This window comes from Squalius cephalus, assembly GCF_949319135.1.
Source record: "Squalius cephalus genome assembly, chromosome: 23".
Lineage (NCBI taxonomy): Eukaryota > Metazoa > Chordata > Actinopteri > Cypriniformes > Leuciscidae > Squalius > Squalius cephalus.
In genome coordinates this window covers 14207565-14232901 of record NC_137144.1, presented here as the reverse complement: position 1 = coordinate 14232901, position 25337 = coordinate 14207565, and the positions used below count along the sequence as shown (strand labels likewise).

The window sequence follows — 25337 nt, the reverse complement described above, 5'->3', positions numbered from 1 at the left end:
AACGCACACACTTGGTTGTTGGAGTCGGTGTTGCTGTGTTGGGCTGATTGGGATATTAAAACAAAAATCTAAGAGCCACAGACTCACAGTATTTACACTTTGAAGGAAATCAACGTACAAATGGCTTCATTGTTTTTGCATTATCAACAGAGATTGTAAAAAGGAGTTTAACAGTAAAAAACAAAGGTTTCAGTATGTCAGTGTGTTTATAATGGGCTCTGATCCAAAGAAGAATCCATTGAAGTGCAAAGAAAATGAAAATAATAATGGCACAATAGTTTCAAAAGGGGATAATTTCTCTTTACAGACAGAAGGTCTATCAAATGCAGTCTAATTTTAAATAACTCAAATCCTCCTTTGAAAATAATTTGGCTTGACTTTATTAATTTTTTACTGTTTGAGATTTGTATCTTTTCAAATTAAATTTAGAATCCAGGTAAATAAATAGATAAAAGTTGATTTTGCTAAGTATTTTTATGACTTTTACGATTTAGATTTTTAATTATAAAGTAAATGTGTTCAAAGTACCGAACGTCACCAGAGACCAATTAACAGAGCACACAACAAACATATCATCGTCCGGGTCGTCTCAGGTCTTTAGAAAGAGCACAAAGACACAAAGTCATCTCCCAAAGAAACCTCAGTGAGGACAGGACTGGGTCGAGAAGGCTGACTCATAGTTATTTATACCAATTTAGATCTTTCTTCCTCGTGGGAATAGCCTGATTGGACTTAAGCTGGTTGGGAAAAAAAACAACTGTGTGTGTTTGTGCTATTGTTTATCAACAGATTAGATTATAAATGGGCTACTTATCACTGATAAACAAGTCACAGAAACATGTAGCTGCCATTAAATAATATATTTCGGGATACACTGATATTACATTTCTGGCCGATACTGTCAAGTCACCCAGACAGCAACATAGTGTCGGCCCAGATCCGGCCCACATCTGGTATGCGTGGAATCCACATGTACCAGATGTGGCCCGGATGTGGACCAACACTATGTTGCTACCTGTGCAATCATTGTATTATGGTACATTATTGATAAAGTCAATACTAAATTCTATACTATTTTGTCTAAATACATTAAAAATAAAACAATAAACATTTTAAATAAATCATTGTAAATGCTACAAGTGAATTCAGGCATCACAACATTATAATATACAGGATGAAAAATGGATGTTAATAATTACATGTCTTAAAGAATACATTTAATAGTGTTATTACATTTGTGTTTAATAGGGAAAATTAGCACAATTAATATATATTTGTAATACAGGAAGATAAGTGACTTTGTTTATCAGTGATTTTGTTATATATTGAGCTGCTTACCTGAATCTTTGGTTTTGTTATGATCTGCAAGTTGATCCCAAACGCATGCCAGTGATTTTGTCCTGTTGAAGGAAAGAAGTTTTGTTATGAAGTGGAAAAAGAATTTTATGCATTACTCGCATGTACCTCCAGCACGTTCTGTGAATGCTCCATATTCTGTTTCATGTTTATTTTACAAGCCTGTGTGATCGGCCAGCATCCTTACCTGTCCTGTATACTTACCCTGTTCTACTTACCACATCTCTGCCTCTGCACTGCAATAAACTGGATTCATCTTCATTGTCTCAGTGTGTATCATTACAGAACAATAGTGCACTATTGGAAGCAAACATGTTCCACTTTATAGGTTGTGTTTTGGTGTCTTCAGCACTCTGGCCCCAGATTTTCAGTCATGCCTTTAACCCAGAAAAAGGCAAAAGGCCTAATGGTCCCCCTGAGATCTAATGCCCTAGATATGCTTTCCGCCCCATTTCTGCCAGAGCAAGAACCCTGAATCAATTCTATTGAGAAACCAATTAATCGAAACCGAATTTAATCTAATGCGATTACACTGCAAAGAAATATTTAATTACTTAGTATTTTTGTCTCGTTTGCAGTCCAAATATCTAAAAAGAAGAGGCATTTACTAAAGTAGTAAAATGCCATAAGATATTATGTCTTGCTTTTGGGGGAAAAAAAATCAAAATGATCAAAGTGAGTTTTTGCTTAAACCAAGCAACATTATCTGCCAATGGGGTAAGAAAAATAAACTTGTTTCCATTTGAACTAAGATCATTTTTCTTACCCCATTGGCAAATAATTTTGCTTGTTTTAAGCAAAAACTCACTTAATTTGGATTTTTTTTCCCCCAAGAAAACAAGACTATCTTATGGCATTTTACTCATCTAGTAAATGCATCTTGGTTTAAGAATTTGTAGATATTTGGACTGGAAACATAGCAGTGTAGGAAAGGAAGACAGCAGTTCCTGAGACTGACCTTCCAGACAAAATTTAATTTGATTAATGTCCAGAGATTGTTTATCATTAAAAATGGTGAGTTTGCTGTTTTTGGCTGTATGTTTTGGGGCTAATTTATTTATTTATTGGCTAATCTAAATCCCTCTATGACATGTATAAGGCAAACAAAACTGATCCCAGACTTGTCACAAAGAGTAACATTTACCCCAAATGTGGCACATTAACAGGTAGGGAACAGAGCGACCTGAGCGGACATGTCCATTAAACATCTATTCTAAGAATAGGGTATACGAGACCTGAATGAATAATGGAGAAGGCCCTCCAGAAACTCATCTCCTCAATGTCGTCATCTGACCAGAAACCAACCTAATGATCAAACACACACACACACAGAGAGAGAGAGAGAGAGAGAGAGCCAAAGGATGTCATGCATGATTGATGATGAGCAGCTCCTTATCTTCATATAATTCAGCAGCACTCAACCATCTACAAATCCAATTCTGATATCAATTTCAATCTAATGAGTCAAATTTAGATGAAGATGTCGAACCCATTATTTCATATGTAAAAGGAATGGACCAGTCAAGTAATCGTACAACTAACAAACAGTTGGTTATTGAGGTCGTACTTTTTTATTTTATTTCTTCTTTTTATTCATTTTTGGTGAAGCTTTAAAAGTGAAAATTCTTTGCCTTTAACAATACACTTAAAGGCAATTACCACCACACTTTACACCTGATTTTCCCATCATTTATCATCAGTCAACAAGAATTTGAGGGGGATATCACAATCACACAGTCTTCAAGGCTAAAAAATATGCCCTGTTTTTAGAAATCTGGTTACCTTATGGCATATCATACAATACATTTATGGTCTATTTAATTGGAATCGCTAATTACTAACAATCGTGAAACTGGGTCATTTAGCATTTGTCGGAACTGTCTGTTCAGTTACATCAGTGGGATTTCCATGCAATCCAAATGTAACATTTGCTTACTAGCAAGCATGCTGCCCACGTCCAGATGGTAAGAGTTTGCAGTGCAGCCAAATAAGATCTGGATGGATCACACAAGAGTTTCCCAGAGATCCCGTATAGGCCTACACGAGCTGCTCCCCACATTCTTATAAACCCTCTATTCCATTTTATTTAGTTGTTGTCTGGCTTGAAATGATCACCTGTCAGGCACTATCCTTTAAAATGTCAACTTTCCAGAAGTAGGCTACATCATAAAATAATCAAAGTAATACTATTGTCTCGGCTAAATACTTGGTTTTGGATAAGGAGAAAGTGTGAGGCATCTGTGAAATCTTATTAAACTCCTTGCATTTGTTTTCCTGTGGGCAACACTCGCTGAAGAAAAAAAAAAGCAAAATGGACATAGTTGTTTTTTTGCTGTTAATTTTAAATCATGTGCCAATATTAAATTACCTGTGTAATACTGCTGGTACACACGATAATAATGACATTTTAAGAGTTGAACTCGTCTCTCATGGCGAATCCTTGTAGAAACCCGCGTGTCTCGTGAGTCGTGACCTGCAACGTTTGAAAACGGCGGGAAACCTCTCAGTACTTTAATCATGCACGTCCACTTTTTGTCCAACAGAGGGAGACATTTGTAAGGTTTTCAGTGATAATCATCTTCTGGCAAAGGGATTTTATTTTTCCACCAAGAACGAAATTAATTATTTTCTAAAATGACTCTGAGCAAATACAGCCTGTGTAATCATCTTGTGATCTTGAACTTAGCCTTAGAATGTTTTTAGCACAAATGTAGCCTAGCATTTAATATGATTTCTAATTTGTCATACAATTATGAAACATTATCACACTACTGGCTGTCCTTCAGATACTATCTTACATTGTATAGATTGAAATATATATTAAAAAGAAAACAGATAAATAGGCATAGGGTATATGCTATGTGTTTTATAAAAATAAAATACTTTTGTCAAACCCATAAGATTTTCGGTTTGACGGGGACAACCAATAGATGGAGCTGAATATCAAACATTCTGTGTCTAAATTAATAGATTCATGGTAACGAATGGTAGATTTGCAGATAGTTATAACAAATATAGCCTACATTGCAGTGTTCAGCAATCGTTGGGTCAAGACAATTTTTTTTTTTTAAATGTGTAAAAAAAAAAACAATAAGTGGAAGATTGCACCCAAGGACAATAGGATATATCCAACAACAACAACAACAACAACAACAACAACAACAACAACAACAATTTAACCCTTAATCAGTGTTTGAAAAGGACGACACTTAAGGTGTTTGGGGTCATTTTGACCCCAAACTTTTAAAGAGCGATTGCATAAGGAAATATACATTTTTATATGGAAAACTATATATCATTTTTTTTATTTACTTCTCAACTATACATTTATGCTGTGTTTTTGTGGAAATTTTGAAGTTTTTTACCTATTTACTGCACAATTACATAACTAGGCCATAAATTGGCTCATGAAAAATGATTTTTTAAAGAAAAAATCACTTAAATAATGATATTAATTCAATATAAATGGTTTTTGGGCATTGCTCTATGTGTTAGGGATGGAATACTGCCATCTAAAGGTTAGTCGAAAAAACTTATTTCTTATGGGAAAGGAATTAAAGTGCAATGGCCAAATGTATCCAATAGAGGGCCATAGAGAACCATTCATTCACTCATTTTCACTTCTCCTCACAAATTTGATATATATATACATATATATATGTGAATATTTATTTAAACATTTTGAAATGCATAAAAAATCTAATTATTATTATTATCAAATTAATTATTATAATTATATAATATTAATTATATAATTATTATCAAATTATTATATACATTTGCAGAACCATTACAAGTCACCACTATGACATGATTGTGTGTGTGTGTGTGTGTGTGTGTGTGTGTGTGTGTGTGTGTGTGTGTGTGTGTGTGTGTGTGTGTGTGTGTGGGAACAAGCTTGTTCCATGTTGCTTATGTGACATTTTTCAGATTTATGCCAGTTTAGTTGATTTTATTTGCCAATTTCTATACAAATGCTCTCTGTTGCAGTGACATACATGTGTGTGTTTGTGTGTGTGTGTGTGTATGAGATAGAAAGTTCGTTCCACTTTGGGTTTATGCTCTAGGACCAGACCTTGATTTAAATGTAATTTTTTTTAGATTTATGCCAGTTTTGTTTATTTTATTTGCCAATTTCTATAAAAATGCTCTCTGTTACAGTGACATACATGTGTGTGTTTGTGTGTGTTTGTGTGTGTTTGTGTATGAGATAGAAAGTTCGTTCCACTTTGGGTTTATGCTCTAGGACCAGACCTTGATTTAAATGTAATTTTTTTTTATATTTATGCCAGTTTTGTTTATTTTATTTGCCAATTTCTATAAAAATGCTCTGTTGCAGTGACATACATGTGTGTGTTTGTGTGTGTTTGTGTGTGTTTGTGTATGAGATAGAAAGTTTGTTCCACTTTGGGTTTATGCTCTAGGACCAGACCTTGATTTAAATGTAAATTTTTTTTAGATTTATGCCAGTTTTATTTATTTTATTTGCCAATTTCTATAAAAATGCTCTCTGTTGCAGTGACATACATGTGTGTGTTTGTGTGTGTTTGTGTGTGTGTGTGTATGAGATAGAAAGTTTGTTCCACTTTGGGTTTATGCTCTAGGACCAGACCTTGATTTAAATGTAATTTTTTTTTAGATTTATGCCAGTTTTATTTATTTTATTTGCCAATTTCTATAAAAATGCTTTCTGTTGCAGTGACATACATGTGTGTGTTTGTGTGTGTTTGTGTGTGTTTGTGTGCGTTTGTGTGTATGTGTGTATGAGATAGAAAGTTCGTTCCACTTTGGGTTTATGCTCTAGGACCAGACCTTGATTTAAATGTAAATTTTTTTTAGATTTATGCCAGTTTTGTTTATTTTATTTGCCAAATTCTGTAAAAATGCTCTCTGTTGCAAAAACATACATTTGTTTGTTTGTTTATGTGTTTGTGTGTGTCTGTGTGTGTGTGTGTATGAGATAGAAAGTTCGTTCTACTTTTTATTTATGCTCTAGGACCAGACCTTGGTTTATATGTAGAAATTTTCAGATTTATAATGGATTTAATTTGATTTTTTTGACAAACAAAATAAAAAAAAGTCATTTTTTTCATTTTCCCATTCATTTTCAATGTGGGGTCATTTTGACCCCAAACACCTTAAAAGGTAAAATTTTTTTTACACACCTTTAGAACAACCAAATCAAGCCCAGTTTTTTTGTGCATGTTTAGATAGGTTATTTAGGAAAAGTCCCAGAGTTTCATGCCCCTGAGATGAAGGTAACATTTTTAAAAAATGAAAGAAAAGTCCAGTGGGGTCATAATGACCCCAAACACTGATTAAGGGTTAAACTATTCATAAATAGAAATACAGTAGCCTACTCAAGCATCAGTTCACTGCTATATATGGGAGATACAATGTCTAACCAGTAGGTGGCACTGTCATTGCAATTATCATTCTGGTGTGTGCCGATGTTTGGGTAGCCAATGATGATCGTGACATACGTCATGTCATGAATTTCCAGAGCTAGGCTTTAGGCTATATGTTTGAAATATTTGCAGAATAATTTGAATATACCCAAGGTAATCAATCTTATTCATTGCTAAATTTGACTATGCTTGAATAGGGAATCTTTCTTTTTTTTTCCTTTTTTTTACAATATAGCCTATGATGTTTTTGTCGAAATTCAAAGGCTCACTCAGCATGTGTTTGAGACTTTGAGTTATCTAAGGTCAGAAGTAGCCTAAATGACTGATGAAAATATGTAGACCTACAAGTGCTTCTGTAAACAATAACTCACATAGCTTTAGGACTATCCTTTTGCTAAAGATATGTAATGGCCTGGGGCAAATATATATGTAGCCTATGCTAACAATTCCACACAAGCAATTCTTAGTCATCCACCCATGGTTTAAGCTTACAGCTACATTCCAGCAACTGCTATTCATCTTCTGTTTTAAGCAGTAACAGATAGATATCAGTTACAATGGCACCTGCAAAAACTGATCTGAGACCAGATAATAGTTGCTTTAATGATGCTAATGGTTAAAAATACATTGGAAGCAGCAGATAAGATAAGCTAGATATGTGAAGCATTAAGCTGTCATCTGAGTTTCTGATTTCTCTCATAATTCAACAGGAATCTGATAAGATGAAGGCCAAAAATAAGCAGCTTGAAGTTTGTGGAAAAATGAACAGATTTCAGCAGTTATGCGGATATTTGTTGAAGACAGACTTCTGTGGAAAAAGTATGCGTATGTGTACCAAAGGTATTCTTCAAGAATCATTGTGAAATAATAAACAAAAAAATTAAAGCACACACTTGCAGTGCAGAAATGGCCACCTCAGCGGTCTTATCACATAAATAGGATAGTAAAACTCTCTCATTCATTGATAACATGCCAGACACTTTTCTAAAGGCTCTGAGTTACAGGTAATTCTTAAATCAAGAACCCAATCATCCGATTGAATTAAACAAAAGACACCAACCCAATAATGTGAGACATTGTTGATGTTAAACTTTTTTTACAATATGTAGCCTAATATAAGTCTCAGGTGTCCCCAGAAGGAAGTTTCAGCTCAAAATGCTTCACAGATCATTTATTATACCATGTTGTAAATTCCTCCGGAGTAGAAGGAAAAACGTGCTGTTTTCATGCATGTATCTTTAAATGCAAATGAGCTGCTGCTCCCCGCTTTCCAGAAAAGGGCGGATCCTTTACAGCTTGTGCCTTGGAGACTGATACTCTGCCAAAAACTATAACATCTGTTTGGTTTTGATTATCATCTCTATTGCGGTCATGCTCATGTGACATTGCAGTTCTTCATCATCATGAAAGTTTATTAACTGCATGCATTCTAAAGCCATATCAGTCTAAACTTCGGATATATGGTTTTCTGAGCGCACGCACCCAAAGCACGTGCGCAGAAAGCTGGATGTCAGAAGGAGCATCATGTGAGTATTAAACTAAGTTCTCTTTCACGCTTTATTGCGCTTAAACTGTCAAATACACACAAGGTTATGTCAAACACACACTAAGTTCACATAAACACGTCGGTTATGTCTGTAAACAGCAGTAAGTAAAGAAATCATATGTATTAGATCTGTGTATTAAAGGGGACATATCATGCTAAATCCACTTTTTTAGCCCTTAAATGCATTTGTTGTATATTTGGAGTGTTTAGAAGTACAGAAAAGTTGAAATTATTCTCTTCAGGTGCTTCGTTGATATCTTTATTTTCTGTTTTGGCCTTATTTTTCAACCTGTTCCGATTTTTCTGTTATCTATGACGTTTTGTGAACTATTACGTCACAGTATTTGCAGCGGAACTGCCAAATAAGGACATTGACTTCCAGCCCAACACTTCCAGCAATCCGCCATTTTTATTTCTCGCTGCAATTTTGTAGTCCAAGCTAAAGGATGCAGAAGTTACGAGAGGGTAAGTTAAAATGTTCGGTTGTTGGATGTAGTAACCCACACGCTTCATTACACCGTCTAATGTAGATGAACTGCCGCGCTTGTGACAGGGCGCATGTTTAACTGAAAGAACGAGCAGAGAGAGAGAGACCCGGTCGCGCGCACGCACTCTCTCTCTCTTCGGAGCCAGGCGAAAATGTAAACAAGACACCGTCTCCAAACTAGGCCCTGTCTTGCTCTCTCTCCCTCGCACATATTAATCAAAATAAATCGACACGGTGGTAAAAGGTCGGAAGACCAAAGTTTCATGTGTAAATACAGTAACACACCATTGCGATACATCCATATGAAGACGTTGTTCTGCAGGTTCGTCGTCTTCATTTTCATCTCGCTCCGGCTCCGACTCTGGCTCGAACATGTAAGGCTGGCTGGACAAGTCTTCCGTTGATGACATTTTGTTAATAACGTGTGAATAAATTAAGTTTCTGTGCCGCTAGATAATCGTATCTCTGCTATCAAACTACAAAAATGGCCGAACGGGGTGGAGTTGAACCGAGTGTCACCTGGAGAGGGGGCGGGGTATGAAGTGTCTCAATTGTATTTAAAGAGACCGCGCCAAAACGAGTTGCTCTCAGACGCACATCAGAAAAGGGGTAGAAAAGGGGCCTGTGGAGCTATAATAATGAGGAATTCAGACCCAAGCATTGCAGTTCCGCTTTATATAGACTACAAATGTATGATTTATATGTAAAAAGGAACTATTTAAAAGCATGATATGTCTCCTTTAAAGTGACAGCAGTAATATATGCTGTAATATGCTGTTAATATGACTCAAACAACAAAAGAAAAACATAAAATTGCTCACTGCTTTAATAACTGAGCACAGTTTCCTAGAAACTGAATACATTTCTTACTGAATGCTGCTGTTAAATCTCTGTCAGGAGATAAACATGGCAGACTGTGTACAGCTCAGGGCGGGGTTTATGCTAATAAGTCAGTCGTGGGCGGGGCCTATGCATTTGTGACATTACAAAAGCTACAATCTGCAAATGGCTTGTTCTGAGACACTTATGATTTATGGGGATTAAAAAAGAGGAGTGGGTGGATTTTTATCATTATAGGGTGGTTGTGCACACACCCATGACACACATTTAAGTTCAAACACCACGTAAAAGTGCATTTTGCATTACACAGGTCAGCATTAATGACATTATGACAACTCTAATCTCATTGAATAGCACAATGGCTGTACATAATAATACATTACCAAAGCAAATTAGTTGGGATAAGGAAAGATTACTGAAATATGTAGGGCAATGGTCTGGAATGGAACAAACTTTGGCACACTTGGTAAAATTCAGCTCATTGTTATTAAGAAATTAGTGAAATTAAAATGAACACACACACACACACACACGTTAAACTCAAGTCCCCTTGGTTTCAGAGAGTACACTTTGCTCTGGCCAGACTGATTTAGAGGTGAGATAAAAAAAAAAAAACTGGTTCACTTCTTCCAACTGATACTTTTCAAATTGCCACTGGCCTACTTCTCTAATGGCAGTTTATTTAGATCAAGTTTTCACCACAAACTACACTGCTGTTGTGAAACTGCCAGACTGCCTGGTCCAGAGGGCAAACTTTCTTACTAACAGACTGATTGTGACACAAAAGTTTGATTACAGAATAACACAAGCCCAAAGCAGTCAGTTCACTCTGTATTGACTTTGAATTTAATGACCTTCAAAATCTTAATATAAAGGCTGAAATGTTTGAAACTGTGTAAACAAACTTAAATGGTTCCTATATGAATTTCTGTACAGAAATGCAATTATTTTTATTAATATTGTTATTATTCATACATTTGCAATTTATGAATCAAGCATTTAATATTTAAGATATTATTATTAATTATATTATATGAGCATCAGGTTATTTTTAAATTGTTTTGGAGGATGAGCAGATAGTAAAAGCAGCCGTGAACTCTGTCAGTAAGCATCCCATGATGCACCTCATGAAGATTTAATGAAATTCTTCTTAATTTCAATTTCCTGACCTTACTAGTGAATAGAAAATAATCAAACAAGCACTTCAATAAATATATTAATCATTTATTACTTCTCCTATTTGTACAAAAGGGGCATTTTTTTATTCTTAGTAAACTTTTTTCATTTCACATTGGTTGTGAACAACACAAGTACAGAGTCATATCAAGAGTATAAAATAAATGGATATAAGGGAGATCTTTTTTTGAGGCACATTTAACGAATATTTTCCACTTAGAGGAAAATCTGCCATTTAAACTGGTAAACAATAATGTTTAGTCCCCTAACACCACCAATCATGTGACTGATGCACAGGAAATGATGCGATACAGGGGTACATTAACATGCACTGAACATAGTCATGTTTATACACGTAAACAAAAAGATTTGAACAGGTATGTAATGTATAAATACACACTGCAAAATGGTTTAAAATCAATTAAGGTTTAATACTCTAGCAGAATGAACAACTGTATTTCTTACACATTTTTAAAGAATTAAATTGGAACTTTTGCCACTTAGAAAATTACATTGAGATTTATAAGCCCATAATAGAACACATTCCTGGGAACAATAAGATACTACAACCTCTTCCTGATGGTGCTGTATGTAGAGCACAGGGCACTGTGTGCAGCCTATGACACACTTTCAGTCCTACAATCACATTCAGCCTCAAGGCACTGTGATACAATCATTTACATATGTGTAACTTTAATCTAGTTACTGTACAATTAAAAAGTAAACCCATCCATTTTCCAAAACCCTTGTCCTATGTAGGGTCAAGGGAATACTGAAGCCAAAGAGCCAGACAATGGTGTAACCGAAATTTTAGGTTCAAAAGATATGAATACATGTCTCATTTTTATCATTTTGATAACATCTGACCAGTAGGTGGTGCAGTCCTGAAATATCTCAAGTACCATAATGTCTCAATAGCTATGTTTCCATCCAAAGTTGCGAATTTACCTTAAGCGCAAAATTGGAATATCGCATAAAACATGTGCGAAAAAAGCATGATTTTCATCCCATGTGCTCAAGAGAACAAAATCGCCACTTCCTGGGAAATTGGCGCAAAATATCTGTCATAAAAAAATGGAAGTTGCTGCAATCAGGGAAGCAACTGTGGCTCTTTTTTCCTCCATCATAAATGACCTGTCTCAGAGCACGTAGACGAAACGCAATAAACGCTGTCATGTTATCTTGTTTTCGGGTGCCTGAAGTTTGGGAAAGCAATCATGTGAGATGTTTCTGGGAGGGAATTAAACCAAGCCATTTTGGTTTAATGGCCAGACTTTGGCTCAGGCATTTCAGAATAGGTAAACCAACATTTGAGATGCTGTGCAATGAAAATGGTCCACTGGTTAGTCCAGTTATCCAATCACATCCACTGTTGAGGCAAAGTCACATGAGTTTTTTGTTGCCCATTGAAGGATTATGTGTTTCCATCATAATTTATGCGCATGTCTTCTCAGCGGATATAAAAACGTATCCGCTTTAACCCAGACAGCAATATAGTGTCTGCTCAGATCCGGCTCACATCTGGTATGCATGGAATTCACATGTACTAGATGTGGCCCAGATCTGGGCCAACACTATGATGCTGTCTGGGAATTGAGTGCATAAGTATTTTATGCACATTTTTAGAATTTATGTGCATCTTGTCATTTTTTACTTTAAAAATAGGCATAATTTTATGCGCATAATAATAGGTGGATGGAAACATAGCTAATGATACAGTACATACATAGTTTCATTTCACAATACAACAGCATTGCCGATTCCTAATTGTTTTTCCCCGACAGAGAGATGGACTTTCCCATGCACCAAAAAATCAGCCCTGATTTCAATAAACATAGGTTTCTGAAATCAAAATGGCATCTGAAACATCATTATTGTCTTAAGAACTTTACAAGTCATTGTCGACCCAGGCTTTAAAATTGACCTAAATTTAAGACACTTAATAGCTAATACATTGAGTATTACACTGTTTTAAACTGGACTTCAAACCCAGTACATTTGACACTGACTTGCTTCATCAAATGCAAATTTTCAAAATTTTGCATACAAAAAAAAAAGGTCCATTCTCAATAGTGTAGCAATATATGAAGCACAGCCCACACAGAAGTCACTTTCAATAAGTTTTCTGTTGGTCATCGTGGTAAATTCGTGTGACCAACTTGAACCCACTGTGAAATCTGTGTGGGGAGATTTTTCATAAATATGCACAATTCCTGATTCGCAATCTCCCACGAAAATCTGCAGAATGCTAAATGTGACCACACCTTGAGACAACAATCTGCACAGTAAAATGATCAAAATAACACATAAAATCAACAAATTTCATACAGAATAAATGAAGTTGGCTATATCAATCATGCACCATTGAAATGACGTTCAGTAAAGGAATGCAAAAATGTTGTGGCACATATTAAGACGGACAAGGCTCAAGGCAAAGTGGCATGTGTGACGATGAACATCTCTAATATGTATTTCGACATTGTAAACTAAATAAAGTAAACTTTACATACAAACTTGTAATACATCCAGTAAAGTCTTCCCTATCCCATTATGTACAGTACATAAATACATTTATACACAGCTTCAAAACATGAACATTCTATATTTGCCACAACTGCTCTTGTTGCGTCATGTTTATAGATGTGGTGACAAATCTCTATGAAGTCAAACAAACCAAATACAAACCCTTTCTAAAAACAATCCAACCTGTGTGCGTTTGGAAAAGGCACACGAGCTGCTGGTTCAACTCAAAACCTGAGTGCGGCTGAGACGCTTGTATTGTGGTCGGTCGTAGGAGCAGCAAGGAGTTTCAGGAGGTGCTACTTCTCTTCCTGGTTCGGGGTTTCCTCTGCATCACCTCCTCCTCTTGATCGCTCTCACACTCTCTTTCGAACATGGCCACCGTGCGCCCTACGTAGCCCATCTTGGGTTTGTCCTGTAAACCCCGACAAAGATAATATGCATTCGTAAAACGGTATTCGACAGATACCAACGTGACAGAGTATGTGATCTTGGGATCTAAGACAATAGAGGGTCGCTCTTGTGATTTAACAGGTCATATTATTACATGGAGACTGCTGGACCTACTGGAACCAGACAAGTATCTTTATTGGAAATGTTTAACAGAGTATAATTGAGCCAGGCTCATGCAATACCTGTGGTTTGGGCTGACCTTTCTTCATCATGCGTGTCAAGTGGTTGCAGAGGGCCACGATTCTGAAAGAAAGCTATTGGAGAACAGGGAGAAAATTTAATTAAATTTTAGACTAAACACTATAGTTCAAAAGTTTGGGGTCAGTAAAGTAAAGATTTCTAATCCAAATAAATGCTGTTCTTTTAAACTTTCAAATTTAATGAATCCTGGAAAACAGTTTTCACAAAGATATTAAGCAGCACAACTGTTTTCAACACTGTTGCACTGTGCATCAAATCAGCTTATTAGAATGATTTATGTAAGGTCCTTGTGACACTGGAGACTGAAGTAATGATGCTGAAAATTCAGCTTTACCATCACTGGAAAAATAGAAAACAGATATTTTAAATTTAAATTAAATATTTCACAATATTACTGTTTGTACTGTATTTTTGATCAAATAAATGCAGCTTTGGTCAGCAGAAGAGACTTTTTTCAAAAACATTTTAAAAAATGCATAAAAAGGTATTATGTTTTAATTAGCAAGCCTGTCACCACCTCGATGATAGATGGAAAAGACCATTTACAGCCAATACAGGCAATTTACCATAGGAAATAGATGGTTTTTGAAGCTTTTTAACAGTTATCGAGGTTGAGCCAAAAACCTAGGAGTAGTTCGCAAAAGTTCGTTCTCAAAATAAGCAACTGCGCAAAAACCTAAGCAAAATAAGCGACATTTCTCAAAATAAGCAACTGATACAGCAGGAACCAATCAGCTGTCCCAACAGGGTTGAACAGAAAGTGCAGAGACATACAGTATATATACAAGTATTGGTAAAAATGTATTGGGGAAACATACAGCACCATTTCCAGATCTAAAACTATGTAAAACTCCTACCTGCCACCTCCTCCGAACATATTGTCTCCTGAAGTTCTCAATGTTCACCACAGATTGTCGTCGCACCAGGGCTTGTCGGGGGTTTATGGGCTAAAGGAAAGACAATCACATTGTCGTTACCATTCAGTATACTGTAAGTCTTTGGATTTCCCTATTTTATCAACTACCAGGTGAAACATCTTAAGTCAGGCTGCCTCTCCACGCAATTTGGGGTATCAATCATGTCTGTAGCACAAACTGTTACAGAAGTTCACTATTTTGGGTTAGGGCTTAGTTCAAATTGCTAGCCCAAAGTTTGAGCAATGGTAAAAGTGATGCCTTAGCAATTGCACATGACTGCACAAGTTCCAAGAAGTACACACCCCTGAGGGACTGAATACTGTACACTTCATCTCCCTCTATCCCACAATGCACCATGGCCAGCTGAAGGACTAATGATCAGTGTGAGGTATTTAATCATCATTCCAGTGCTTTATTCAGTGTAGAAAGAAATGACATCTGTCATGACATGCTGAAGAAAACATCCATGTGCTGACATTCACAAATCAATGCACATCACATATTATAAACATTACTTTTTGAATTAAATTAAAGTAGAAAGCAACAGGAATATACAATAAATTACATGTGCAAGAAAGAAAAGTCAGTTTAAATGTAAAATTAAAACTGGCAATGAGCATGTAACGTTTCTGAAAGTACTTCAAATAGGTGCATTTACAAATAAATTAGAGAACTTAAAACTACTTATAAGAGAGAGAAAAACAAAGCAAGTACATTTTTTTGGCCAAAATCAAAAGTATGGCCCCTGTAAACAATAGAAAAACAACCCATGCATAAAGATGACAAAAGGAATGAAATCATAAAGGCTGACATCATCTCAACTGTTGGCTCTTGCCTTTAAAAAAGGAAAGAATTGTTTTATGGATGGTTGATCAGTATTGGACCATAAATTTAAAAAAAAACTTTAATACTGACAAAAACAACCATATTGGGGAATATGTTAAATTCAAAAGTATGCTCTTGAATGATGTAGGTGGGGTACCAACATGTGTATAACTTAAATATTATATATATATATATATATATATATATATATATATATATATATATATATATATATATATATATATATATATATATATTCTCAAGTAAACAGCAACGTTTATGCTAAACTGACTTTAAAATTTAGTGTTTTGCATGAAAACTGTTTTGTTGAGATAATGATCTTTAATTGTTAGTTTAAGTCTTCTGATATAAACCTTGCCAAGCCTGGCTCATGAATAATAATAAGGTGACAATATTCGGTGCGTTATTCGAACTGGGAACTTGATGCTTGCTCATCCATTTCACTGCCAAACCTTATTTTGCTTGGTCTTAAAGTACTTTGTTTTTTCATTTTCTTTCTTTTCACAAAAACTAAACACTTGAAATATAATTATATTCCAAAAAGTGCAGGATAGGTTAGGAATTTCATAAAGTGGACAATATATGCAATCCAGAATAATAAAAGGTTGCTACACCCTGGTCCTTAGGCGTTTTAAACCGTATTAGCCTAGATCATGAATATTAAATAGGTCACAAAGGTCGTTCACCCAAAAATTTATAGTCTGTGATATTTACTTAATCTTATGTCATTTAAAATCTGTATGACTTTCTTTCTTCTGTGGAATACATAAAAAGATATTTTGAAGAATGTTGGTAGCCAAGCATTTTTGGTAACCATTGACTTTTATTGTATGGACATTTCTCAAAATATCTTCTTTTGTGTTCCACCCGAGAAAGTCATACTGGTTTGGAACAACATGAGGGTGAGTAAATCATGACAAAATTAGATCTTTAAAATATTACTATTGCCCAAAATGTGAGGGGGCAAAATTATACATTTCTTTCACAGTGGTTGCGACTCCACCATCTACGCCACTGACTACACATCCTGCAACTCTCCTAATCCCAGTGTATTACAACTGCAGTCTAATCTCTTTTAGCTAGACTCAGAGATGTCGGGTTGTGCTCGAGGACATAGTTCGCCCCCACAAGCCCTGCTCAACAGCTCCTTCAGGGCCTTGTTCACCTCATTGTTCAGTGCTGAGTTAGAACCCAAGCCCCTGTTCCCTGCCTCTCCGTTTAGTGAACCCATAACCTCCTGCAACCAGCGTAGTTCTGCGTTCAGCTCCTGTCTGAGGGAGCTCAGGTGCTCTTCTCTAGTCAGGTATCGTCTGTCAATGCTGGCTAAGTTGCCATCGGTTGTCCTCAAGTCCTCCTGGAGGCCTTTCTTCAACGCCTCCACTTTGCGAAACTCATAGCGCACCTGCGAGATCTCCTGCCGGATGGTCTCACTTTCCTCTTTATACCAAGTTTCCTTTTCGCTGTAGATGGAAAGAAGAGCCTCAATGTCGTCCTGAAGGGATTCACGCTTCTGAGCCACATTTTCGAGACCCATTTCCACCAACGAGATGTCCTCTAGAACGTTGGCGAAACGCTCAAAGTTGACATAGGTGTTGTTGGGTGGCATGCTGGAGTGGGATTGAATGGTGTACTCTTTCAGGCGTTTGGTCTTCAGCTGCTGTGATTCCACTTTCTCTTGCGCCTCTAGGGTGGCGCTGCTGTCCACAGGCTGTTCATGGGTCTTCGCATAGAGAAATTAGGAGGAAGAATGAGTAAGAAACTAGTTTGCTTTTTCACCAGGGAGTCAAAGCACTCAACTCACGCACGGGTAAACAGCAGACCCAGGCAGGAAGAAGGATCTTGGATCAAAGGGATGGTGGTGTTAGGATGAGGAGAACAGCATGGTACACACTGGATTGAGTCGTCTCTACAGTCCAATCATTGATTAGAAGAATTCATCGACATGCGATTGCTTCCATGATGAAGACTTGCATGCATACGTGCATCTAGTAGTTGGCCAACAAGATAATACCAGAATACCTGGATAGTTCTCCCAAAAATGAAAATTCAAGCATCATTTACTCACCCTCGTGTCGTTCCAGGTTTTTTAAAGGATTTTTTAGATCCAAAACGACATTGGACCCCACTGACTTTTATTGTATGGACAAAACAAACTTTTATTATATGGACAAAACAAAGATTGAGACATTTTTCAAAATATCTTCTTTTGAATTCAAATACAAAAGAAAGTAAGCCAAACTGGTTTGGAACGGCATGAGTGTGAGTAAATGATGACAGAATGTTCTTTATTGGTTGAACTATCACTTCAATTGCACAATTCAGAGCGTGGCATATGTGATATAGCACACTTACAGGAAGTTTGTCATATGTATCGTTGTTAATGATGTGCGTACAACCAAGGTCAGTTCACTCTAAACATCAGAGCAAAGTTCAACACTCGCATATGTGATAATGCCAGTAAGAAGCTCTCATTGCACAAGCGTAGATAAATATGCTTTCAATTTTCAAGTTGTTACCTTAATCCAGGGGTGATTGAGTGCGTCTTGTATCTTAAGCCTCTTTCTGCAAAGAAAACAAAGACAAAGAAAACTGAAGGCAAACGCAAAAGAAAAACTTAAAGAGAAAAAAGAAGTCAAGTCAAGTCAAATCAAGTTTAACACAACCATAGTAGATCCAAAGTGCTTTACAATACAATAAAAATCAGAATTTAAGAGAAAAAAGGAGTAAAAAAAAGAGAAATGGAGATAAAAATCAAGAATCAAAATCAATCAAAATGTATACATACATACATAACGAAGAACACCAGCTGTTTAAAATACACACTGTACACAGCATCTCTCGAATGCTAGAGAATAAAAATAAGTCTTTAAACTGGATTTAAAAGCATCCAGTGATGGAGAGGCCCTGATGTTCAAAGGTAGACTGTTCCAGAGCTTTGGGGCAACTACAGAGAAAGCTCGATCACCTTTTGTTTAACAACGAGAATGTGGGACCGATAAAAGTAACTGATCACAAGATCTTAGTGACCTAGAGGCTGTGTATAGCCTATAATAAGATCACAAATATAATCCGGGGCCGAATTGTGCAGTGCCTTGTATGTGAAAAGAAGGATCTTTAAGTCGGCTCTAAATTCCATTGGTAGCCAATGCAATGAGGCAAGCACAGGGGAGATATGATCCCTTTTGGTTCCTGTTAACAATCTGGCTGCTGAATTTTGAACCATCTGTAACCAAGACAGTATAGATTGAGGTAGGTCAACGTACAGAGAGTTACAGTAATCCAATCGAGAGGAAATTGGTGCATGAATCACAATTCAAATCAAAGTCAAGTGTTTCACTTTTGCTACAGTTCTGAGTTGAAAGAAGCTATTGGCTTGTCAAATTGGAGAAGAGGATCAAAATAGACTCCAAGATTTTTTGCATGATTGTGTAGGTTGTTACTTAAGGAACCTAACTGTTTTAATGGAGTTGTTGGTAGCAGCAGGACCTAGTAAAAGCATTTCGGTTTTGTTTTCATTCAGTTGCAGTGAGTTATGTGTCATCCAGGTCTTGACTTCATTGAGGCATGCAAAGAGATAATCTAATGAAAAGTCATTTCCTGGTTTGATTGGAAGATATAGTTGGAGGTCGTCAGCGTAACAATGATAATTTATGTTATGTTTCTGGAATACTGAGCCTAAAGGAAGCAGGTAGAGGGAAAACAAAAGAGGGTCAAGAATAGATCCCTGTGGAACACCACAATGGATAGGCGCAGAGGGTGAAGTAAATGACCCGATATTTACAGAGAATGTCCTCCCCTTTAAGTATGAGGCGAACCACTGTAAAGCTAGGCCCTGGACTCCAACAACAGACTCAAGTCATTTCAAGTGGAGTTGAAAGTTTCAACCAGTTGTTCAGTGTTCATAAAGGATGAAAAAGAGACATTAGAATTTGAAAGGAACTTGAAATAAGAATTCAAGAGCAGTAATAGCATGAAAGGCACAAAAGTAATGTACAGGCTGAGAAAGGATAGACTGATCATATGAAATAACAGGCTCAAACATGATCCGAAGTGCCAGCATCAAATACTTCACAGATACGTACAGAGAAACCACAAGACAAAACAAGATCCAGTGTATGGCCTAACTTATGTGTAGGGCTGGAGACTGACTGTAAGGAAGGTAGAAACTTCACTTTGCCTCAAAGCAAGTCTACTTAGCTGTAGTAAACACTAGAATATAATACAGAACTGGTATGAGGCATCATTTAACATTAACCTGACAGTAATGAAAATTACTAACTCAAACTTGTCTAAACGCTATTAAAGGTAGGGTAGGTAGGAATTGTCTAAAAAACTTATTTTCCAAATTTGTTTAAACTTTATTCATATATCAATACATAATTAAAATGTATGTACTCTGAAAAAGAAAGTATAAAAATCGAGTGTCTGTAGACCTCTCACGACTGTTTTAAAGACAGCTCATTATTTCCATTCACTCCACCCCCTCCCTTCTGGGCTCCTTCCAAAGCCACGCCCCCAAAACACATGAAAGCGCGACTCTGACCGCTGAGCTGGAGACGCATTATTTACCCGAGACGAGCGGAGAGGAAGGAGCACAGTGCATGTAGTGACATCATGTCAGAATCACATGTAATAAAAAAAATCTAACTTTATCATTATGAATATAAACAAATAAGATGTATTTTAGTACTCACTATCAAGCTAGCATATTGATATTGGTAAAGTTTAAAATATATTTTTTTTGATTCGCTAACGAGCTAGTTATATCTATGAGGCAAAGCTAAAAACAGGTTGCATTGATACACGTTTTTCCATTACCATCAGTTACATTGTGATGAAGATGAATTTCGTGTAAGATTCATAACATATATGGTGTTCTGCATGTAAGAGTTTCCATGATGAAAACATTGTTGACTCTGATGAGGATTACACTCCAGAGACAAGTACTGCTACCGCATCGTCAGCTCGAGGACAGGTCCGGGGTCGTGGGCGAAGCAGAGGAGTTCGTGCAAGAGGCCGTGCAACTAGGGTCCGAGGATATTGACACGTTTTATTTCTTTGTTTATCCAAAGACTTTTTGTTCATTACCTTTTCTAGTAGCCTGCTGTCTTCCTTTTTTGCCTTGTTTGCCTTCGCTAACTGCATATGCCGGTAATGTGAATTTTGATTGCTCTTTCTCTGCCATTGTTTTGCTATTCCTAGGTTCCGTGCTTCTTGAACTCCTCAAATCAAACGAACGCGCGCAAGTGGGCAGGTCCTGTGTGGCAAAAGGGTGGTTGCCATGGTTGCGAGAGAGTGACAGTCGCCTAAGCCAATCCTTTGTCCCGAATGGAAATAATGAGCTGTGTTTAATGCAGATTAAACGGTCTAGAGTCACTCGATTTTTATACTCTTTTTTTCAGAGTACTTACATTTTAATTATGTATTGATATATATAGAAAGTTTAAACAAATTTGGAAAAAAGTTTTTAATAAAATTCCTACCTACCCTACCTTTAATGACAATTAAGCTGTCAAAATTAGCATGTTAATGCAAGTTATATAGATTTTTTTTTTTTTTTGTACTTGTGAGACTAGTAAAACACTGTTGCATAAATATATTCAAAGGCAAACTTAACTACAAAAATATTAGATTTAATCACAATTTTTTTTATTGACAGCCCTTCTAAAAAAAATGAAAAAACAATTCTCAAAAAAGCCCCAAAGTCACACTGAAGCCTTTACTGTTGTTTCTCTATATGGCTGAATCGTGTTTTGAACTCTCACCTTGTATCTTTCACCAGCAGCTCTTTGATGAAGCTTTTGGCCAGTTCACTTGTGTTGCCGAAGAACTCCTCATCAAACTCAAAGTTAACAGCTGATATGTTTGCAAGAGTTTCCTGTTTGGAGTCGCCCAGGAATGGCGAAGCCCCGCTTAATCTGAAAAAGAAAGACAAATGCTTGACCTATGTACAAGCACATTCGAAAATTCCTGTTAATTCATTCCTGAAACTGATCCGACAGTGGAATCCAAACACATGCAGGAGTTTACGCATCAGACAGCTGTTAAGTGCTGTAATTATGTTCACAATGGTGATGGGTGGAACAGTTTGGGTGTCGCTGTCTGATGGCCCAAGGCTCAATCTGTCATTCATTATTCACTTTTCTGGTATATCGATATTTGTTTACCTCTTCCATTCTCAATCAATATGAGCTTGTGAACTGTTAATTCTATGAGCTTGTGAACTGTGAATACAGCTTTGCCATCACAGGAATAAATTATATTTTAAAATATAATTGGATATTGCTTGTTCTCCTATATAAAAATTTAGCATGATCTAAATTTATAATACAAAATATATATTTTTTTAATTCTATAAAATTATTGTTAGATGTGTTAATCTAAACAAAAATTCCCAACAAACTTAGTATAAACTGGTATACTGGGTGCGTTCAGATATTAATCCGATCATGTTCACAACTCACATGGGCATGGGTGTAACATTAAGGGTGTTATAGTTTGATATGTGAAAGGCCCATTATGAGAACCTCTCATTCATTATTCATTGGTGTGGTTCATCAATACATCTGTTTAGCATGTGACCTGTTAATTCCATGTGTATGGAACTCCATGGAATCTGTCTATCATTCTGTGGAATGTCTAGATGTCATCCTTCCATTCATACTCACAGGATGTATGTGATGACTCCGATGGTCCTGGAGGAAACAGAGGGATGGAAGAGAGCACATGGTTAAGCCATAGCCAAGCTTTGACGCTTGCTGTTTATAAAGTACAAAGCGTGATCTACTAAAAAGTTCTCACCACATGTCGGCCTCTAATCCCAGCTGCTCATAGTTGACTATCTCTGGAGCTGAAAATAAACCAGGTTAGAGGCATTAGCTACATTTGATTCAAAACAACAATGTAAGATGTCCAAAGATGGTAGAGAATTTCAGAAGCATCAGTGTCATCCAAGACAATGAATCACTCATTTAGCATTTTACATCATGAACTTTTGAACTTACCAACAAATTCTGGAGTCCCAAAAATGTTTTTGAACTCTACTCCGTCTTTGATCCTATGCGCCAAACCGAAGTCGATAAGCTTGATCCGTGGCAGTTGGATGTTGTTATCTAGCAGCATGATGTTCTCAGGCTGAAAAACAATTAAATTACCCTTTAAAACCATAAACAGTCACCCAAACTTCAAACACCCAAACAGTCAAAAACTTCAATCAATTGGCAGCTATGTTTCCATTGACATTATGGGTGTCACTGTCTGACCGTCCAATGCTGAACCTGTCATTCATTATTCAGTTTGTTCTACTATATTATAATTTTACATGATCAATACTTTTTAATAAAGAAGTTAAGGGAAAAAAATCATCTCAATTTTAAAATCAAGTGGGAAACATTTGTCTTCAGTAGTGAAAATGAAAGAGAGACAAAATTAATAGAAAAAAGTGAAACTGTTCACAAAGTTCACAAAGCACATTATAGCCTGATAGCTAATATTGAAGATGACTCTTGCTAACCTTTCTAAGCCTGGCAGAAAATACAGGCTAGTTTAGTGCACCATGTTTTTGTATCATTCAAACAACAGTGGAGATACACAAGCTTTCCATTTTCAAGTCCATAAATGGTATTTGTCGTGTGTTTACGGCTAATCAGTGTTAACCTCCACCTCAGCAGTTTGCATGCTGATGAAGTGGCTGAATGTTTCATGTAATTCTGAGGGACGTTGCGTGGGACTCAACACCTGTTATGTTCCTGTATTAATGCCTCTACGCACCCAAGAGGTGAAAAGAGGCATCCAGCTGACTTCAAGTGCGGAGGAGGACGTACACTATGTTCCCTCAGGAATTGTGCCATGTTTAGGATGTACAAGTAGGGATATTTGCTTCTTGTCAATGTAAAAAGAAAGTAATCTTAAATCTTTGAATTTGGCTGCTAGCTAAAATAGCTATTTTTAATAATAATTTTTACGTAAGCATGGCACAAGTCTTTGTTTACATACCAGTTAGAATGTGTTGTTTTGAGCGAGAACGGAAGTCATGCCAAACTAATATCTTTTTGATTGGGATTCTTTGGGAGTTATGCTAAGCTAAGCTAATATACAGTGACCTAATTAGTCTCTGGCTACTTCCTAGTTATCTGAATTAAGCTGTTAGCTAAAATATCATTTTCAAAGAACAATTCTTTTGTGAGCATGGTTCGTTTTGTCAGCGGTTAGCATATGTTCATTGGTGTAAGCGAGAGAAGCTAATATCTTTGAGTGAGAGTCTTTGGGAGTAAATGACTGTTCGTACCAAGATGAGTATTCAATGAAAAATTCAGTGCGATAAAAATTTCAATTCTAATGAACGCTGTTAATGCATCTGTTCAGATCAACACAAACATGCTTGATTTTTTTATGGAGAGGTGTTTTAATATCTAATTTTCTACACTACTACGAAGAAAACATGTCCAGAGCATGACTTGATGTCACTAAACTATTTTACTAAGCAAAAGTGAATAACAGAGGAAGATTCCAGACCCACCCATCTTTCCCTGTACTCTTTCATTAGGCGTGAGCATGGCATGGTGTGTCAATTTGTCAAAAGAGCAGTAAGCATGTTGTTTTGAACAAGAAAAGAAGCATTTCTCTTTTTTGTTGCCATTATGCCGCCTTGTAAAATTTTAATTTACCGAATTATCCATTTGTTTTCTGACAGGAAACACATGGAACGAATCACCGCTCCACATTTTGATTGACAGCCGTCACAACCTACTAGTGACCGTGTTTACTCCTTCCTTTTCAACCATTGTATTGGATTTAAAAAACGGCTGTTGTATTTGTACTTCTGACAAAGCGCTGGTAGATATTGGTGAAAAACTATGCCACAAAAACAATAAATAAAATGCTTTCTTAAGGGGTCATCGGATGCAAAATTCACTTTTATTTGGTGTTTGCAGTATGTGGACACAACCACCATACAATGAAAATGGGTCATGGGTCATGCACCGAAATGGGTCGCTGTGAAAAGAGCTGTTTTTGAGGAGGTAAAAAGGGTGTTGGTTTACACAACCATTGAGAAATTTTAACCAAAGTATGTTACAAACTTTACATGAAGACCCTAAAGAATCATACCAACTTGTGGAAAATGGGCATCTGATGATCCCTTTAAAAAGGCAAAAGAACGCATGCCCGTTTTCTTAATTTGATAATTAAAAACCAACAGACTGATGAAAATGCGGGACATTTTCTCAATATGCGACATGCAGGACAAGGGGTGAAAATGCTGTGCGGTACAAGGCAAAGCGGGGCAGTTGGTCACCCTAATGACAAGTGGGTGTCAGAAATGTAAAGTTACGTGGCATTTGGGTCCCAGAGTAACCAGGATATTCTGCTTTTCTAAAAGCGCCATCTATTGTCAGAGAATGAATCTGTATTTTCATTCAGCCCATCTGCTGAGTTTTTACGCATCGGTCTGAACAGGCCTTTATGCTAAGCGATATCCAGTGATCTACTGTAATTAGTCACTGGCTATACTTCCTAAATCTCTAAATTTTGCTGCTAGCTAAATTAGCTATTTTTATTGCAATTCTTTCGTGAGCATTGCACGGAAT

The 25337-nt window shown here is 36.6% G+C and overlaps 3 protein-coding genes across 3 annotated transcripts in view; all 3 read right to left on the bottom strand.

Moving 5' to 3' along the window:
* ca12 (carbonic anhydrase XII) overlaps nucleotides 1-3832 on the bottom strand; it is a 127145-nt gene extending 123313 nt beyond the window's left edge. Inside the window, exons 1-2 of the mRNA XM_079860224.1 lie at nucleotides 3725-3832; nucleotides 1339-1400 (exon numbers count right to left, since the gene is read on the bottom strand). Coding sequence (XP_079716350.1) covers nucleotides 1339-1400; nucleotides 3725-3762 — 100 coding nt within the window. The 5' untranslated portion in view covers nucleotides 3763-3832. The remainder of the gene's footprint in view (nucleotides 1-1338; nucleotides 1401-3724) is intronic.
* A 7010-nt stretch (nucleotides 3833-10842) lies between these two features.
* dapk2b (death-associated protein kinase 2b) overlaps nucleotides 10843-25337 on the bottom strand; it is a 33839-nt gene continuing 19344 nt past the window's right edge. The window contains exons 5-12 of the mRNA XM_079860223.1: nucleotides 22755-22884; nucleotides 22552-22600; nucleotides 22419-22445; nucleotides 21516-21668; nucleotides 18267-18312; nucleotides 14845-14934; nucleotides 13969-14040; nucleotides 10843-13748 (exon numbers count right to left, since the gene is read on the bottom strand). Coding sequence (XP_079716349.1) covers nucleotides 13623-13748; nucleotides 13969-14040; nucleotides 14845-14934; nucleotides 18267-18312; nucleotides 21516-21668; nucleotides 22419-22445; nucleotides 22552-22600; nucleotides 22755-22884 — 693 coding nt within the window. The 3' untranslated portion in view covers nucleotides 10843-13622. The remainder of the gene's footprint in view (nucleotides 13749-13968; nucleotides 14041-14844; nucleotides 14935-18266; nucleotides 18313-21515; nucleotides 21669-22418; nucleotides 22446-22551; nucleotides 22601-22754; nucleotides 22885-25337) is intronic.
* Nucleotides 16259-18260, bottom strand: LOC307151963 (death-associated protein kinase 3-like). The gene has a single exon (XM_079860231.1). The coding sequence runs from the start codon at nucleotides 17354-17356 to the stop codon at nucleotides 16826-16828; it is 531 nt and encodes a 176-aa protein (XP_079716357.1). The 5' UTR covers nucleotides 17357-18260; the 3' UTR covers nucleotides 16259-16825.